This window comes from Melanostigma gelatinosum, assembly GCF_949748355.1.
Source record: "Melanostigma gelatinosum genome assembly, chromosome: 8".
Taxonomy (NCBI): domain Eukaryota; kingdom Metazoa; phylum Chordata; class Actinopteri; order Perciformes; family Zoarcidae; genus Melanostigma; species Melanostigma gelatinosum.
Window position 1 is genome coordinate 23,677,107 of NC_136641.1, and position 17,439 is coordinate 23,694,545.

The 17,439-nt window shown below is 43.9% G+C and overlaps 1 protein-coding gene across 1 annotated transcript in view; it reads left to right on the forward strand.

The window, feature by feature from the left end:
- LOC306781100 (cadherin-4-like) overlaps window positions 1-10,351 on the forward strand; it is a 200,194-nt gene extending 189,843 nt beyond the window's left edge. Inside the window, exons 13-17 of the mRNA XM_079273787.1 lie at window positions 1,993-2,232; window positions 2,416-2,652; window positions 3,998-4,137; window positions 4,249-4,413; window positions 6,209-10,351. Coding sequence (XP_079129913.1) covers window positions 1,993-2,232; window positions 2,416-2,652; window positions 3,998-4,137; window positions 4,249-4,413; window positions 6,209-6,412 — 986 coding nt within the window. The 3' untranslated portion in view covers window positions 6,413-10,351. The remainder of the gene's footprint in view (window positions 1-1,992; window positions 2,233-2,415; window positions 2,653-3,997; window positions 4,138-4,248; window positions 4,414-6,208) is intronic.
- The last annotated feature ends 7,088 nt before the right edge of the window (window positions 10,352-17,439 follow it).

Genomic DNA, 17,439 nt, shown 5'->3' on the forward strand with positions numbered 1-17,439 from the left:
ACTTCTATGAATGGCAGGAAGTGGATTGTCTTTGAAGTGACTATTTGATTCATCTCTGACTGTAAAACCTTGAACCTGACTGGTCTCTCCTTCACACAGCCTTTAACAATCTGCAGCCTTCTTTTCAGTTCCGTCTTCTTTTTCTGAAACTCTTGCAGAAACTGTTGCGAGACTAGCGCTCCAGAGCCGCATCCATCACCGATCACTCGATAAGTCTTCAATCAGGGGAACTCCATGAAGTCATCTGCAATATCAATCGTCGTATCACCAGCCAAGCTGTGGACTGACTCACTTACAGGCCCTGTCTTTAACTGTGTCTCACTCTTCTCGTGGCAACTGTCTTGCTCTATTGCCATGTTTAATTGGCAGATCTGTCAGCTTTGCATGAATCTTTGTAAATTACATCGCCCTTATCTCCTCCTGGGGATGGGCCCTGGGGTCGCTTGATTCCATCCTATGGCTCCGCCAGTGGGGCATGGCGGAGAAATGACTGGTAATTGGAGGCAGCTAAGGGTTGTCACCCCCTGACACACACTCAATAAACAGCTCTGAGCTTTATACGGCTAAGCGCTCTTTTGGTTTTTTTTCTTCAGATTTCTCTGTGCCACATTTTCATACTTCACGTACACATTCATGCACTCCCCCACTCTACTATCTCGCTCTGATTCTTTTAAGTGTCTATTCTTTACTCCCAATTCTCTGTAAATGCTGTAGCTGATGGTCTGTTGCTCTGTTCAATCAATGCAAAGGGCTTCAGGATTGTGTCTGCAGATGAGGTGTGTGTCTGTGTGCATCAGTGCATGCTATTACAGTCCAAGGCTGACAGCATTGTCGTGAGGCAACACCTGCAATGCCTGCCAACTGTAGCGTCAGACCAAATTTCTCCAGTTGCCGCACTCATTTTCACAAACTTGCAACATGGACTGTGCAACATTGGTGCAAAGTCGATTGTTAATCAGAGAGAATATCACAAGTTTAATGCCGATTAGCGACATCTTGCATGTGTAGTAGGTAATAAGCCAATCCAGCGCTAAAGCAACTGTGTGTTCAACAGATTCCCAAAGTGAGTCAGTTTCACTTATCGGGCAATTTGATCACATTTAGCTACAAATTAAACGATTAATTAAAAACAGCGGGTCCACTAACTTTAAACTACCGACTGGAGAGCAGACGAAAAAATGTGCTGAATCCGACGCTCCATCACAGAATGGTGGAGTTAATGAATGTGTATTGTCTCTGCTAAATAAACAAAATACATGATGCGGCACGACGTTATAGTCTGCAACGTGGGAAAGTCGCTGCTGCTTTTCCCGCGAAGTAAATCATTATCAAGAGTGATTAATTATGTGTGAGCCATTTTATAACATATGTACGTATGCAAGCATGCAGCGAAGACCTACTCTCGACACATGTGCACACACATAATGTGCATGTGCGAGTGTATTTAGGTCATCGTGCATTTGAGAATTCAGGAACTGCATGCGCACAGTCCACCTCTCAGAAATGCATTGTTAATATTGCACGCAGACTTGCCTTTATCGACAGAATCATAGCTGGCGCTCCCAGTTTTGTGTAAATACACACCGACAAGGACTTGTTTGATTGTGTTACAGTCATCATTATTGCACCGAAGCCGTCTCTCGGCGGTTGGACGTGCCGTGCCTGCATCTGGATCGACTCTGATTGGTTTGATTTTGGCTCTGAGGCTAAACGAGGAGCTGGGGAGCACAACTGTCAAAAGTATTCCTGTCAAGGGCAGATATTCTGCTCTGGTTCTCCAGCATCCGTACCTCTAACATCACCATTGTGAATAGAGCTCCTTCCACCTCTTCTCTTTCCTTTTGTTCTCTTTCAGTACTTGCCTCCCCCTCTGTCGGCCTTCAACTCCTGTCCCTCTTCCCTCCCAGTCGTCACTTTCACTGCACACATCTTCCCTTGTCATCTTTCCCTCCCATCGTGATGCTATTTGCTCTTCCCTCCCTTTGCTCCCAGGCTCTCCTCCAGCCAGCGGAACAGGCACGCTGCAGATCTATCTGATAGACATTAATGACAACCCCCCGGCGCTCATACCCAGGGAGTCTCAGATCTGTGAGCGGGTGAACAAGAACGTCCACGGTGTCAACATCACTGCCGCTGACGCCGACACGGACCCGAACGCTGGACCCTTTGTCTTCGAGCTGCCCAACTTTCCCAGCAGCAGCCGGCGCAACTGGACGATTTCTCGGATCAGCGGTGAGGAGAACAGCAGCACTAAAGAACATACGAAAGTGAATTCATGATCAGTGGGTGGAGTGGTTTGAGAGTGTGCAGCATCATTAGTGTTGCACATTTATTACCAGTCTTTATTAGTTCTTTCATAAATGTGATCATTAGTTGCATCTTGTAACTCGTCTCTTTCCTCTCCACTCTACACAGGTAACTACGCTCGCCTCGGGCTGCGGTACCAGATATATTTAGAGCCGGGGGTGTATGAGGTCCCTGTGATTGTGTCGGACTCGGGCAACCCTCCGTTGTCCAACCGGTCGGTCATCAAAGTCAAGGTGTGCCCCTGCGACGAACACGGAGACTGCACCACTCTCGGGGCCGTGGCGGCCGCCGGCCTGGGGACCGGAGCCATCATCTCCATCCTCATCTGCATCATCATACTCCTCTGTGAGTGTGTCAGCGGTTCACGTGGAGTTCACACGCCTCGCTACTTTCAGACATGACACACGCCCACACGCATACATAAAGCGAAGGGAAGTTCAAGCTGCCTGTGATTTGCTTTGGTCTGCTTTTCTGCCAAACAAGGACGCAGTTCAGGGCGCAGTCATTAAACATTCACCAGGCTGCAACACAACAACATCAACAACGGTTTGTATTATGGATTAATGCCTCGTCTGCTGGCATCTTCTCCCGCGTCTCTTGACAGGGAGGGTTCCTGTCTTCTTTTTCTGGTGGGGTGAATATCTGCTGCTGTCTGTTCTGCCAGTGATTCATGCCGTTGGCTTACCTTGTTGCTGTGGTCCACATTGCTCATACATATCGACAAGTCTTGGAGAAAGATTCCCTCCCGAGCTGTAGGGTTTTTCCAGCATATTTTTAAATTTTGGATGTTACACTGTGTGTCATCCGTACTTTCGTTATTACTACGACCACCACAAGTTCAATTCACAAGTTTTCCTTTGTTTATTTTCATGCTTATTTGACCAAGTGGTGCACGTCAAGTTACAACAAAGTCACAGAAATACTGTTAAATGATAAATGAGACAATGCAAAAAATTGAAGAAAGACAGAAGGAGGAGCACGCCGTTACAAAACCGTGACATATGACTTCTACTAAAATGATTTTCTTTTGATCTGCCAGCGCTATTGTTAAAGTTTGGTTCGGTTTACATATAAAAACCACTTACAAGTTCGGGAAAGATGGTGGTCGGGGTTAAAAGAATAACACCAGTGACTGTTGGTGGTAAAGGACTTGTGAACAAACACTGACACTGGTGATCCTCTGACTTTTCCTCTGGAGGAAGTGATAGCTGGCACCATGTTTTCGGGTTGTCCATTCGTCCGTTCCATTCTCGTGACCGCGATATCTCAGGAGCGCCGCGAGGGAACTTCATTCCATTTGGCACAAACGTCCACTCGGACTAAAGGATGACCTGATAGGATTTGATTGTTGTGGCCAAAGGTCACTGTGAGCTCGCAAACACGTTTTTGACGATAACAAATGTTTGATAAATATGACTCCCACAATCGGCTCACACCCTGTCTAGACCGCAAGTGTCTCACACAACAGATCTCATTTGAATCGACGCAGATGTCTGCAACCGGGACTGTGCGTCTCAGCTCCGTCTCACTGCCGTTACTCTGACTTGAAGCATTTGATGTGATCTCCCCCACTTTGTCTTTGGCTGATGACATTTTGGACAGAATGGATGCAGACTGCAAGGGGTACACTGATGCAGACTATTGCAGTGTACCCTGAAGGTTTATCGTGTCCATGTGTGTGTCGGTGCAGGCATGGTGCTGCTGTTTGTGGTGTGGATCAAGCGCAGAGAGAAGGAGAGGCACACCAAGCAGCTGCTTATTGACCCTGAAGACGACGTCAGAGACAACATCCTCAAATACGATGAAGAGGGAGGAGGCGAGGAAGACCAGGTACGATCCTGGGAGACATGCACCCACACACACACACACACACACACAAATACGCTTTCTAGGTAGACCTCCCGCGCAAACGTCCATCTGTTTTCCTGTGTGGGCGTGTAGGACTACGACCTGAGCCAGCTGCAGCAGCCCGACTCCTTGGAGCACATCATCAGCAAGCCGCCTGGTGTCCGCAGGGTGGACGAACGTCCCATCATCCCCGAGTCCCAGTACCCAATCAGACCCGTCGTGCCCCACCCTGGAGACATCGGGGACTTCATCCACGAGGTGAGTTTACACAGCGGATGCAGATGTTTTCGTCTCGCTGGCCTCTCACTTCCACTTCCCATCGATCTGACATTGAATGTGATTACTCATTTCTGGATGCTGTTCGATGTGTAAGCTCCAGTATGGTGATGGGAACAGCGTAGAGTTTTGTTTTACGTTACAGCTGCTCTCATGGCGCCAGCTTTATTCTCACACACACACACACAACTCCAGCGTTGGCACACTGATGCGAGAAAATGCTGATTGACAGACTCGTGACAACGCGTTCACACTCGAGAGATGTTGGCAGCTGTTCAGCTTTGATCCATCCAGCCTTGACTCTCTCTCTCCCTCTCCCGCTCACACATGTACTCACCTGATCTCGCTCCAGCAGTCTGGTAAAACACAAACACAGCAAACACATGGTGTTGCTGCCACGCACTGTACCCCCGGGGGTTGAGGCTTTTTAGGTTTCTATCCGTAGCATCTCTCTGTGTTTCGATGAAGTGGATGAAGTCCATGCTCTTCACCTGCCGAACCTTCGGGTCATCGGCCGTCCTTTGCCAAGTGTGGGTTTGCACCCCGGCGGGAAAAGATACAAATCTCATTCAATGGTATCAAAGGCAGGGTTGGTGATCGTCTTCACAAGCTACGAGCATAACGGGCTGTCGGTGTTGCAGACTTGCTGACTTTCATGCTACACTCAGCAGCTTTTGGAGGCCGTGCTGCTCGCTACTTTCATAGTAAAAGATTTGGGCTGTTTTTCGTTCGAATGATTTTTGAAATCTTGCGTGCTCTTGCTAGTTTGCTCAGATTACCAACCCCGCCTTTAACGAAGCAGTAACGAGATAGTGACGAATGGGGTTTGATCACACATCGCTGAATCAAACTTGGCCAACGCATCCCGATATTCATGTGTTTTCATACACGAACAACTTGAATGATGTGTGCACACTCCATGCATACATGATTCATTTCTGCTGCTGCACTCAGGCCTCTCTTACAGGAGAGATCCTGATCTCAATGAGAACAGCTGATTAAATAGTGGTTGCAATCATTTCGGCCCACTGAGCTTTACCATAGTAACATGCCCCTGTGAAGCCTGTAGGGTTTGAACAATTTATTGAAAATTCACTCAAAGAAGCTTGTTGAATATTTCATTTTAGAACTCGAGTATGGTGACAAACACTGCAGGATATGTTATTAGATTCGTGTAGTTACAAAATGTAACTACACACAGTATCTGTTTTTCAAACAGAAATGAGAATAAAGGGCTTTGAACAGAGAGTTGATCAATACCAGTGGCAGAAAGCTACTTAGGTAGTACCATTAAATGGTACTTTTAATACTATGTATGTACTAGTGTTGTACTTTTTACACTGCTACATGAACTTATAGTTCCTAGAAGTAGAATATTGAAATCAGCTGATAAAATAGTTTGCATTGTTATAGATTACCCACCAGGATAAACGTTAACTCCACTCTGACCAGCTGCAGCACAATGCGTCTCTGCCAGTAGAGAATATACAAAAATACAACCGCGATGGCGTCACAGTGATGTCATCAGGGACATTTTTTACAAAAAGAAAGCCGTTTGCTATTTACCAGGAATGGAAGGTATAAGGAATAGCTGCTTTCCGTTGCATCATGGGAAATGTATATTCCAGAGCTTGATCTGTTGATTCAATTTTGAGTTTTTAAAAAAAACCCAACTCTTGTGAGCGCGATGTTGAATCGCCGGCCTTGACTTCCAGCAGCTTGTTGCAGGCGTGTGTGAGTACTGACAGCGCCCTTTCCTCCTCCTTGTCCTGTTTAGGGTCTGCGAGCAGCAGACAACGACCCCACAGCTCCTCCGTATGACTCCCTGCTGGTGTTCGACTACGAGGGCAGCGGCTCCACCGCCGGCTCCGTCAGCTCCCTCAACTCGTCCAGCACGGGGGACCAGGACTATGACTACCTCAACGACTGGGGCCCCCGCTTCAAGAAGCTGGCTGACATGTACGGTGGAGGGGATGATTAAATCTGACCAGTCACACACACACACACACGCACACACACACACACACACACACACCCTCGTCCCGTCAGCTGGCCTGCCATGCTCTGTCCCTGTAACACGCGGGGCTGTTGCACCCTTTTTGAACACAAGTTAACAATGACATGTTCACACTGACCAACTGACTGACCAACCAACCAATCACATGACCCACCACAGAGGGCCGGTGTCGTGAGTCCATTCCGGGTGCTCTTCTCAACCGTCTCCTGCTCTAAGCCTGTCTGAGACTGCAGCGGAAGATCTGAATTGCAGGCTTCTCATAGTTTGTATTTCCAAGCGCTTGTGCTTTTAGTTTATTTTAGTGTGCATGCCAGATGTAGGTGTTCGTTTGTGTGGCTTTTTCTTTTCTTCTTTTTTTTGTCACCGCTCCCCTTTGATTCGAGCCGTTCCCTATTGCTGAGGGTTTTCACTTTTCCCTCGCTTTCAGACCCCGCCTGCCTCTCTGCAGAAGCTTTAGGTTGAGCCGCTCGCTCCGTCTGAGGGCGAACAAAAGAAGAACGCAGATATGAAAGTCCTTCCTGCACGGAGGGCCCTGCTTTATTCTTTATTGAACTTGAATTACTTAGAACAGAAGCACTGTTGTTTAAAAAGTGCCTTCAGTGGTGCGTATTATAGCAGACTCCCGCTAACTCAGGATTGGTTGCCATTTTCTGGGCTTACATGCCTCCATATTTGACCCCTGACCCTTTAACTCAGACCTTCCCTTGTCATTTCTGTCATCCTGCAGGGCTGTGGTAGCTGCAGGAGATGTCAGTGCCGATTTCAGATGAGCATTGACTGGCTTACGAGGGCGCTTTTGTGTAGACGTACTGTACATAGGCCTACAGTGTGTCTGCAAGTTATGGACGAGTCATTACCTTTTCAAGTCCGGCACATCTGTGCTCCTAGATCACAGCCAACTTGAATGTGATGACTGAAATCACACAGAAATACACTCCGGCACTGTCTTAGAGAAGAAATGCATTGCGTGTCTTTGTTTATTGTGGCTTCAACAGCAGCTGTGTTTGTTTTGAGTTATCAGTATTTGCACAACTTTCTTTTTTTTGAAGATTGACAAGTCATGTGTGTTTCCTCTCTCACGTTATTGTATATGAAGTACGTACATGAGGGTTATTTAAGGAGACGTTGCCTTTGAGACCATTCAAAGTTTGCATGTGTATCCCGTCACCCAAAGGTAGTTGACATGGCACCAGTTACTGCGTGGGTAAATGTGTCCGAGAAACCTCTGTAAACTGTACAAACAGGGGAAAGACAAGTCTAGATGAGTTCAAATAGCCGCGATAGCATTACATGCAGAGTTGTGAGCCAAGAGATCGCTTTCTCTCTTTTATTTTTATTTCATTCTTTTGTTGATTCACTGTTGTTTCTCAGCAAACTTTTAATGTGCCGACTTTGCTGCCGGTCGCTGTCACAGAAACTGGGGGAAGTTGAGCCTCAGCCAGAGTTTTAGCGCTCTTACAATCTGTCTCTCTTCAGGCGGCGTTTCATTCATCTGAAATTTTCTCCTGAAATTTTTTTGGCTGCAAGTTCAAGAGGTTTTGAGGAGAAAACAGAGGGAAGGGAAAAGTCTGTGATGAAGTTCGGCATTTTATCAAAGCAGACTTGCCAAACTAAAGCTTCGGTTATGGCGCCGTAAAAGACGAACATTTTAAGAGACAGTTACGTTGTGTCTTAATGGAAACGCAGCACTACCCATGGGCTTCTGTAATCACATGTCAGACCCCCACAGCTGCTTATAGAGACCTGGAGAGGAAAAAAAAGAGCTTTAAATGTGCAAAACATTTCAAAGACAGAGGTTTAATCATTCCTTATCTTCTGAGTGTCCATTGAAATCTCCTCCGCTGTAGCCGGTTATAGCTCGACGTAGATTGAGCAGATCTATTAATTATGAATCTGCAGAATGCTTACAGGGATCCTCCCCCCTCTCATTCTTTCTCCAGCTGCTCTTCAACTCCTCCTCCCATGCTCATGGTTAAAAACTAAAAAAATCTTTAGTTTTCACAAATGGTAGTCCAAAGTGTAACTATTCTCTCAGAGGGGATTAAAAGGAATTTACTTGTGACACAAGATATGAATAGAAAATGCATCATGTTCATGAACCTAATCACGGTGCCATAATAATGAAATAAGGATGGGGAAGGAAGGTCATTGTACAATTAATGAGGTTGACACGGTAGGAATCTCTTGATTTGGATGAATACATACATGGGGGAAGATTGCACCTCGTGGTGCTGAAGCTGACAGCGTGATTCTCTGGATAGCTGTCAGCTGAGAGTGGAAACGAGTAGACGTGAGACGTGAAGTCGTTTCTCTCGCTTGCTGCTGGATAAGCTCTGGTCTATCCGATTGCTCCACAGCCGACAGAATATCTTCGCAAAATAAACACAGCTGTTACTTTCTGCTATTTGTGATTATTTCTGACATGTTGTGTATATACAGAACATTTTGATACATTTGGTGACATGATTTATCCGTTTCTGTGTCGTCTATGCATTTTCTTTCACCCCAGCTATGTGTTTAATGAATACTCGCCACAAAAAGCCATGTGCATTTAAGAGAATCTGTACGATTCTCCGAGAGCTTACAGCCATACGTGGCTGTTCCAAGTTTGGCTCCATCGCGGTGAAAAGGTTTCACTTCAAAACCAACTTGTACGGTCTATACTAGCACACGCTCACGCCTCTAGGCCTTACTGTATATACGTGAGTGTTCTGTATCTTATATGAGCCCTTTCAGCGTCGTTCCAATTCAGCTGCAGAGCTGCAACATGAAGGCCATTCAGTGTTCATAAAGACCTGCTTAATGAATTTCGCGTTCTTTTTGATCAGATTTTCAGACCTGGTTCAGGGCCAAACATAGCAAGAGGCCCCACACACACACACACACACACACACACACACACACACACACACTATACGCAAGGTAACAATTATAACTGTGTCATACATACATACGTGACACAATGCCATTATGATGCTGAATGTTGTCAATGACTCGCTAATCATCAGCGGAGTCGGTCACACTTGACTCCCCATTTAAATGCAATTTGTGAGGGGAAACGAAGGATTATTGATCATTACTTGTTACGTACTTGGTCTACTTGTCGTATTGACGTTCTCCTTCTCAAGTTAGAGGAGAATTAGCAAATAATGTAATGAAGGAAGAACTGTTGCACCTGCTGTCGTCCACCACTGTCTTCTGACTGTGTCAACAACGGCTCTCCTGCCTCTCTGACCGGTGTCAGTTAAAGGACACTTGGTCTCAGTCGGGACACTGCCTGACCATGGACACACACACACATGACGGGAGGCTCCAGCAGACGCCAGAACTACAAAGACAGGCAGACAAGACAGCCAGCTGTTTCATAAGAGTTCTCCCAATACTGCTCAAGTCCAAGTGTACATAATTTAGTATTTGCTTGAAGCTAAACAGACGACGTTAGGCAGACTGTACCTGTACAATTGGAGCTTTTTGCATGTGTCTTTTTATAATGGACAGATGAGTTCTATTACAGTAACCATACAGCATTTTAAGATGTGTTGCAGCCCGCATGACCAGGGTTGCCCTCCAGAAGGGATTCTGGTGTACCATACTCGCATAGTTTCAAGCGGAGGAGGAAAAAAAAGCTGAAAAAATGATTGCACAGTTATCGAGTCAAAATACTTTTTGTAAATTGTCAACAGCACAAATATTTTGTATTGTTGTTTGTACCATTTTGTAAGAAAACTATGAACAAAAAAAAAAAGGGAAAGAATCTGTTGTTTCGAGCGTGTGTTTATAGTGCCACTGCAATCTTGGTTTCCAAATACCGTACAGTAAATGCGCAGCCTTGCAGATCTACCTTGTAATATAGACGCTGAGCCTGGACTCCCTGTCAGCACCATGTGTTATAAATAAAAAGATCCCCCTCCTTATAAGAACAGTGCCTCCTGTCTTTTCTGTGTCACCCACTGATTTCTGCAAGCGACGCATTTCCTCACACCCGTCTTATTTTTAAAGTGGTTATTTTTGACCAGCGATTGTGACATTAACTGAAAAGTGTCCCTGACACTCAGGCTAACTTTCCACTATTTCAATTTGTTTTTAAAGTTTTAGCACATATATATTTTCCGCCCATCAGTCGTGAAACATTGTAGCAAGAAGCAATTAATTGAAAATAAAAACAATACTTTATTATTCATGTTCAGTGTGACAGCTCTGCGTCTTTTGAATATCTCTCTAACCCTGCAGTATGTATCGTACAATAAAGTGGAAGGTACTGTAAGGTATAGAGAGAAACATTGTGATCAAATAAAAACATTTTCACAGTAAACACAAAATACTAACAGCAAATGACAGAAGTACAGTATGTGCATGCACTTAAAGTGTGCACACTTGCTCGTCCGCACACATATTTAGACAAATGCTTTTATTGACGTTGCATATCATTGTGACGGAAGACGTAGCCATATACAACCACACAATTATAAAATTAGGATTTTGTCGAATTCCTACAGCAAACATTTTCCTTTTGCTTCTTGAACACGACAGCCCCCTTTAAAGGGGGATAGGGGGGTGGTGTACTTGTGTACAATTCACTTTTGCGATACGAATAATAATAAATAAATAAAATACCTGTGTAACAAAGACATTCTGGGCGAAACAACCACGGGAGCCATTTTACACACTGCAAAACACAATTAAACATGAACTAAGCTCATATCTAGAAGAATACTATGTTTTACCACAAAACCATCTTTTTCTGGGCAAAAAACTGCAGTACTATACTCTTTGTTTTGGTATCTGACGAGAAAGCACGGAGCCATTTTGGCGAATGAGCACATCCAGAGGACCGTGCTTCGACCCCGCTTCGTGTATCGTTTTCGAAATGACTCTCTTTCAAACCGTTCAAAAGTTATGGGGATACATGCCAATATCAGCCACAGGTCACGACAAAACATATTGGGTAAAAAAAACCTGACGTTTTGATGATTGTATGGACGAAAAACGGATCTTTTCCAGCAGATTTTGGCGCCGCTGTGTCCGCCATGTTGTGATGTGTGTCTGTGTCTGGTATCAATGGGCTGGCACACTGAATGAGGAAATGGCAGACGAAACTGTGAGCTGGACCAATCCATGTTGGGAGGGGGGTTCGCCCAGCATTTTACAATTTTTAGTCAGTAAACAGACAAGGAGATTGTCAAACACCCCCGCATGGCTCCCGTTGGACTATCCCACATCGAAAAATGTGTTTTTGTGAAAATCGAGCAGGCACAGCCCATTTCACAGTCCATTTCACAGTCCATTTCACAGTCCATTTCACAGTCACACAGACACAAATTATGATTCATATATTTTTATGATTGACAGATATGACATTCATAACTGCTCAAAATTATTCCAAATGGTGTCAAACTGCTTTATCAGGATTATTGAACACTCTTATGCTGCGTTCACACCGGTCGCGTTGATTTTTTGACGCGCGTCGAGATTACATACAAAGTCTATGCACAGACGCGATGAGACTGGCGCGCCACGATTTTGCGATGGCGCGGCGCGTTGGACGCGTTATTGCGGCGCGGTGGACGCCGCAAGATCGCGAGTTGAAATTTTTCAACTTCTAAAGGGGCAGTGTTCAAGAGGATTAACTTCCTCTGAGCCTCGGTTGTTGCTGCTCAAGAAAAAACATTTGTTTGCACCCAAGCCAAGTATATTTAATGTTTTTAATAAGTTATATTGGCTCTGCGTTGCTAAAAAACTGCATCTACTTCAACAGAAAATAGACTTGGGCACACTTGATATATAGGAACACATACAGACAATAAGCAAACAGTTAATGGAGGAGTCACTACATTGTTTTAAGCACTTTGGTTAAATAATCAAATTATCACAATTCTTTAAAACGGAAATCTCATTGTCGTAGGGTTGCTTAACTTGCATAAATCCCAAATGTCAGTATTTCTTTAAATTCTGAGTGTTCGAAACAGTTCCTAGGCAATGATCAAGATACAATGAACAGTACGAGTATGCTGCAGGCACTGCACCTTGAAGTGAATTGTCACATAGGCCCACTGCTTGTCAACAGTAAAACTTCTTTCTTGACATTTCAGCTCCGTTTGAAACCTTTAATGTAGCGATGGGCACTGTGAAAACAGGAGAAACCTGAAGGTAGAAAATAACCTCAGCTTGTAGTCGGCACAGGCAGCGGGAGGAGCAGGATGAGATGACCCTACAGCGGACTGCATCCCCTCCTCATCGATTGACCTGTCAGAGCACGTCAAAGCACAAGCAGATGGAATAAGCCGTGCTGTTACACGCTGCTCACACATGAACCCACGACTCTGTCTCCTCACACTACAAGAAAACAGAGGATAAAATGAAACCTGCTCCTTTGTGTTAATCTCAGCTGACGGTCTCCTGCCTGTATCTTCATGTTTACAGTGTAGAGGAGAATTACAGGAGTGGTATCAACCGTCTCCTCTAACTACTCTCGACAAGAAAAAGAAAAAGCATATTTCCCAAAAAGTCAAACTATTCCTTTCACTTGTAAAAACGACAGTGACAGAAGAACAGCTTATCTGTTGAACTTGACAGACAGAAGCCTGGTTCTCTATATTTAAACACACAAAGCATCGTCGTGGATGAAATCTCCGTCTGGTTGGATTTTATATTTTGGCAGTGCTCAAAGGCAGACCCAGACAGAACGAACACATAAACAAGCACACATGGAACTGGGACCAGTAGACGAGGCGATATCGTCATATAATGTGAGAGTGGGGGAGATGAAGTGCTGTATTTTCTCCCTTTGTGCACTTGACCTGAGCAAACCATGATGTCACTGACATCACCAGTAACTGCATTTTTGTTTTAAAAGCTCACTTTATGTCTGCTGATTGAACGGGGCAGCATTAACAAAACTCTAGACTCCATAAAAGCTCTCATCAAATTTTCCATTTTCGTTAACATAGCTGCATTTTTTTTTTAACTATGTTCCGGAAGGTTCTCTGAAGTTCTCTGAATGTTCGATACAAATAGGCACAACAAACACTGGGAAAAAGTGATTCACTCCTGAGAAGTGAAGTGCGTATTACTTTGTGTTGCTAGAAATGTTTTTGACTTGATGAATGCAGCAAGTGCACATGGACAGAGGGCTACTTTACCCTGAAACATGGTGACATTTGATAATGAGTCTGTATTTTGTAAAATATAAAACAAAACCTTCAACTTCTCAGACTCATCTATTTCACCAAACGGCTTTGCATTTTCTCTCGTCGTCGTCGTGCCTGTGGGTGACCATGAGAACATTTCATTTGAAATTATTCTGAAGAGATTCATCAGAAACCATAATGCACGAGCGGCCGGCTCGGCTGTGTGAACAAAGCAAACAAAGCTTGGATGACAACGCACAGAGAGGGAGGGCGACTCCTCAATACTCCAAAAACAAAAAACAATATGCATAGTCTAATTATGAATTTGTGTTCTATACACATTAATAATCATAATCATTTTTTTTGAAACCTCCTTAAAAATGATCTCATCTCGCTACAACATTCCAAGAAAAATAAAATCTCATCACTCGACAAACATTCATATGACAAGAGGCTCTGAAATGTAATTATATTTTTTAAAGGGTTTAACTGTTGTGTAATGATATCTGCAATGGTGGGAGAAGATCCTATACCTGAGAGGAAGTAGCAATAACCCAATGCACAAAATGTTGCCGAAGTTCAAGTAGAGGCGACATGTACCTTATGAATAAGTAAGGAAAGAGTACTCCTATGAGCAATAATACATTCTAATCCTAACGTACAGCAGAAGTACCTGCATGCACAGTGAACGTGTTTGATCCCTGTATTTGTTCCTTCTGTCCATGCTGCCCTGAGACGATCCCTTCGTAAAGGGTCAGTGATGTTGGACAAAATCCACAGTCCTCTTTCTGTGCAACGACTGTTTTTAAAGTTCAGGTGAAGCTAATAAGAAGCGAAACGGAAGTTTTGTACTAAAACGCTGCTGGTTAGGAAGACAGACAAAGTTTACTGAAGAAGCAACTGCAGCAGTATTTTTAAGATAAAGTACAGTTTAGATTTTTTAAGTATTTGAAATAAATGTAATTACATTTGAATGATGGATATCCATGTTTTAAGCACTATACTGTTATAGAAGTAACGTTCAAAAACATATCCAGAGAGACTTATGACATGTGACATTTCCTCAGTGTTCATGCTCGCTGCTTCACTGCGTAGACATCTGCCAGTTTCTAATTCCAAATTCCTGCTTTCACACGACGACGAACCAGACAACATGACTGATATAAAAGATGTCGTTACCAGAGAGAATTAACAGACTTAGAATTCTTGTTGACTTTACATTTCTCACTCAAGGCTTTGGTTATTAGGTGTCTGAGATGAACACTACAACAGAACGGGAAGAATCTGAATCAATAAAAAGCAAAAGTCATAAACCATTTATAACTTATAGACTGTCAGAAGAGGAGAGTGTGTCTCAATATCAGAGTTGATGACGTACATCAAACTGATGTTCCAGATGTTTTTCCATTTGCTTCGAATATGAATTACACTAAACATTTTAGCGAAGATTAGAAACTGTAATTCAAATATATATATATACATATGTATGTATATGTATATGTATATATATATATATATATATATATATATATATATATATATATATATATATATACACTGCATCTTCCCTGAGGGAGCTCTATAGACACAGTTAGACCAGTCATCCATCTATCCATACCATTTCCTCCCATTCTCCATCAGTGATTTTCATTTCCTCTATGATGGCCGGAGGATGTGAGGGACCGAGGAGGATGTGGGAAGGAGGGGATGGCCCAGGTCCGATTGGATATCTATCTAATGGCTGCTTTAGTGGACCGCCGGACCGCCTCTGGACCCAGACGTAGCACACACAGAGTGAAAAAGAGATGGCCTGTGTTCCGAGTCCTCTCCAAGTAATGCATTTATACTCGGAACGATCCAAAGTGCGGCGCTCTGCGTAATAAGAATAAACAAATAGCCGTACCGTATTGGCTTTATTGTCTTACATCAATGTTGATTTATTCACAGCTGTGGTGGGCTATTGCATGCAGATTGCCTGATGCCCCCGCAGTGAACTCCTCATCTAATCCTTCCAGAGAGTAACTGCTCTTTTGGGGGAGAAGTGGGCCCTCGTGAGATACGAGAGAGGGTTCAAACAGTCAAGACAACTTCAAAACCACGCAGGGAAACCGTCCTGAAAGTCTACACGGGCCTTTCCACCCATCACATCAACAAAAGCTATTTGCTTCACACAGAGCTTTCTAAAGGAACCACAGTTTTGTACGGGCAGTGGCAGGTAGGAGGAGTGTATGATACGATGAGAGCCATTTCAAAGAGGCATAAAGGCGTCCAAAAGCAGAGATTGGAAGCGATAATGTTTCCTCCCGGGTCAGCGAGACCACACCCCGGAGAGAACAGCTGCAGCTGACCACATTATGGCTGGCGAGGGACAGAGATAAAGGAGTGAAGCTCTGGGCCCATAGTACTGCCTGAAATCAGATTTAGATTCCATTCTTACATCCAAATCATATTACGCTCCACAGCTATTCACAGAGCAGCTATCTATCACTCACATAGGCTGCACACACACTGTCAACATGAGCCGACCATCTGCCAGTACTTACCTACGCAGAGCTTCGAGATTATGGCCCTGAAGAAGGTGCTGCGTTGGGCAACAGCAGCATTTTCCTACTTCTGATGACCTATTTTCATCAGAAATAAGAAATTTACATCCGATTCATTCCCCATTAAATGTTCTCCAAAGAGTGGACTGACGTGTTTGATTTGTGAGATCTTAGCGCGACGATAAACACTTTGCTTCCATGACTAAAACATGAATCTGAAGTAACAGTAGTGGGAGTTGGAAGAGTAGAATAGGCAGGCTGAGAAAACGCTCGCCAGAAAATGAAAAAGTTCTTATTGTTTTGCTGGGTGTGAAATGTCTCACATTCAAATCCCCTTTGTACTCTCTTGCTCCGTTCCAAATCTTCCATTTCCTTCATTTCCACACAAGATAGGGTCTCGTGAGTTTACAGTCTCCCATACGGGGGACTTAACTAATTTAGTCTCTGTCTTCCTCTGGCTTGCTTTATGTTACTTCATGATGGTTTGTATAATCACTGCAGCCTCGAGGACTGGAAGCGCCCAGCAGCGTTTTGTCCAAAAGATATCTATTCCAAATCTAACATTCTGCACAAACCAGACAATCTGTAGATAACCGATCCTCTCTGCTTCTCCCCGACTGCTGAAGATGTACCGATCAAACCCCCGTTGCGTTTATGACTGTCAAAGGTCAGCTGTTGATTGGTGCACTGCACCACATAATCAAGGACAGGAGGAACTGAGATGCCTCTAACAACATGAGATAACAATGAATAATGTGCTGTATTTCGGGTGAAGCTTACGCCACGAGATCTTTTTAAAAGATTTCCCTCATTTGTTGCTGAATTTCCCTCCAGCTCCCAAGGAAACAGTAAGCATTCGTTCAAATGATAAGTGAACATTAAAAACATACACACGCAGCTATAATAAAGTTTTAAATTACAAATCAATTACTGTCTGGTGCTGCTCTGCTCCTGGGAGAAACGGACCATCAATTCCACGTTTGCATCCCTTTACAACAGGGGTGTCCAAACCTTTTTCAAAGAGGGCCAAATTTGATAATGTGAAAATGCCCAAGGGCCAACAGTCCCTGCTGACATTATTTTAAACAATACAAGTAGCCTATACATACATTTTATTTTATCATTTTATTTTCAATGACAGCAAATAGCAATGTAACCAAATGTAAGCATTCATGTCTGAACACATCTCAACAACTATTCTGCCTTTCTTTCACATCTTGAAAGTCAGATAACAAAGAACAAGCCATCTAAAAGCTAATTACATAGGAACCGATCAATATTCTCACCTCAAGACAATCTTAAATATGACTTAGTGAGGGTG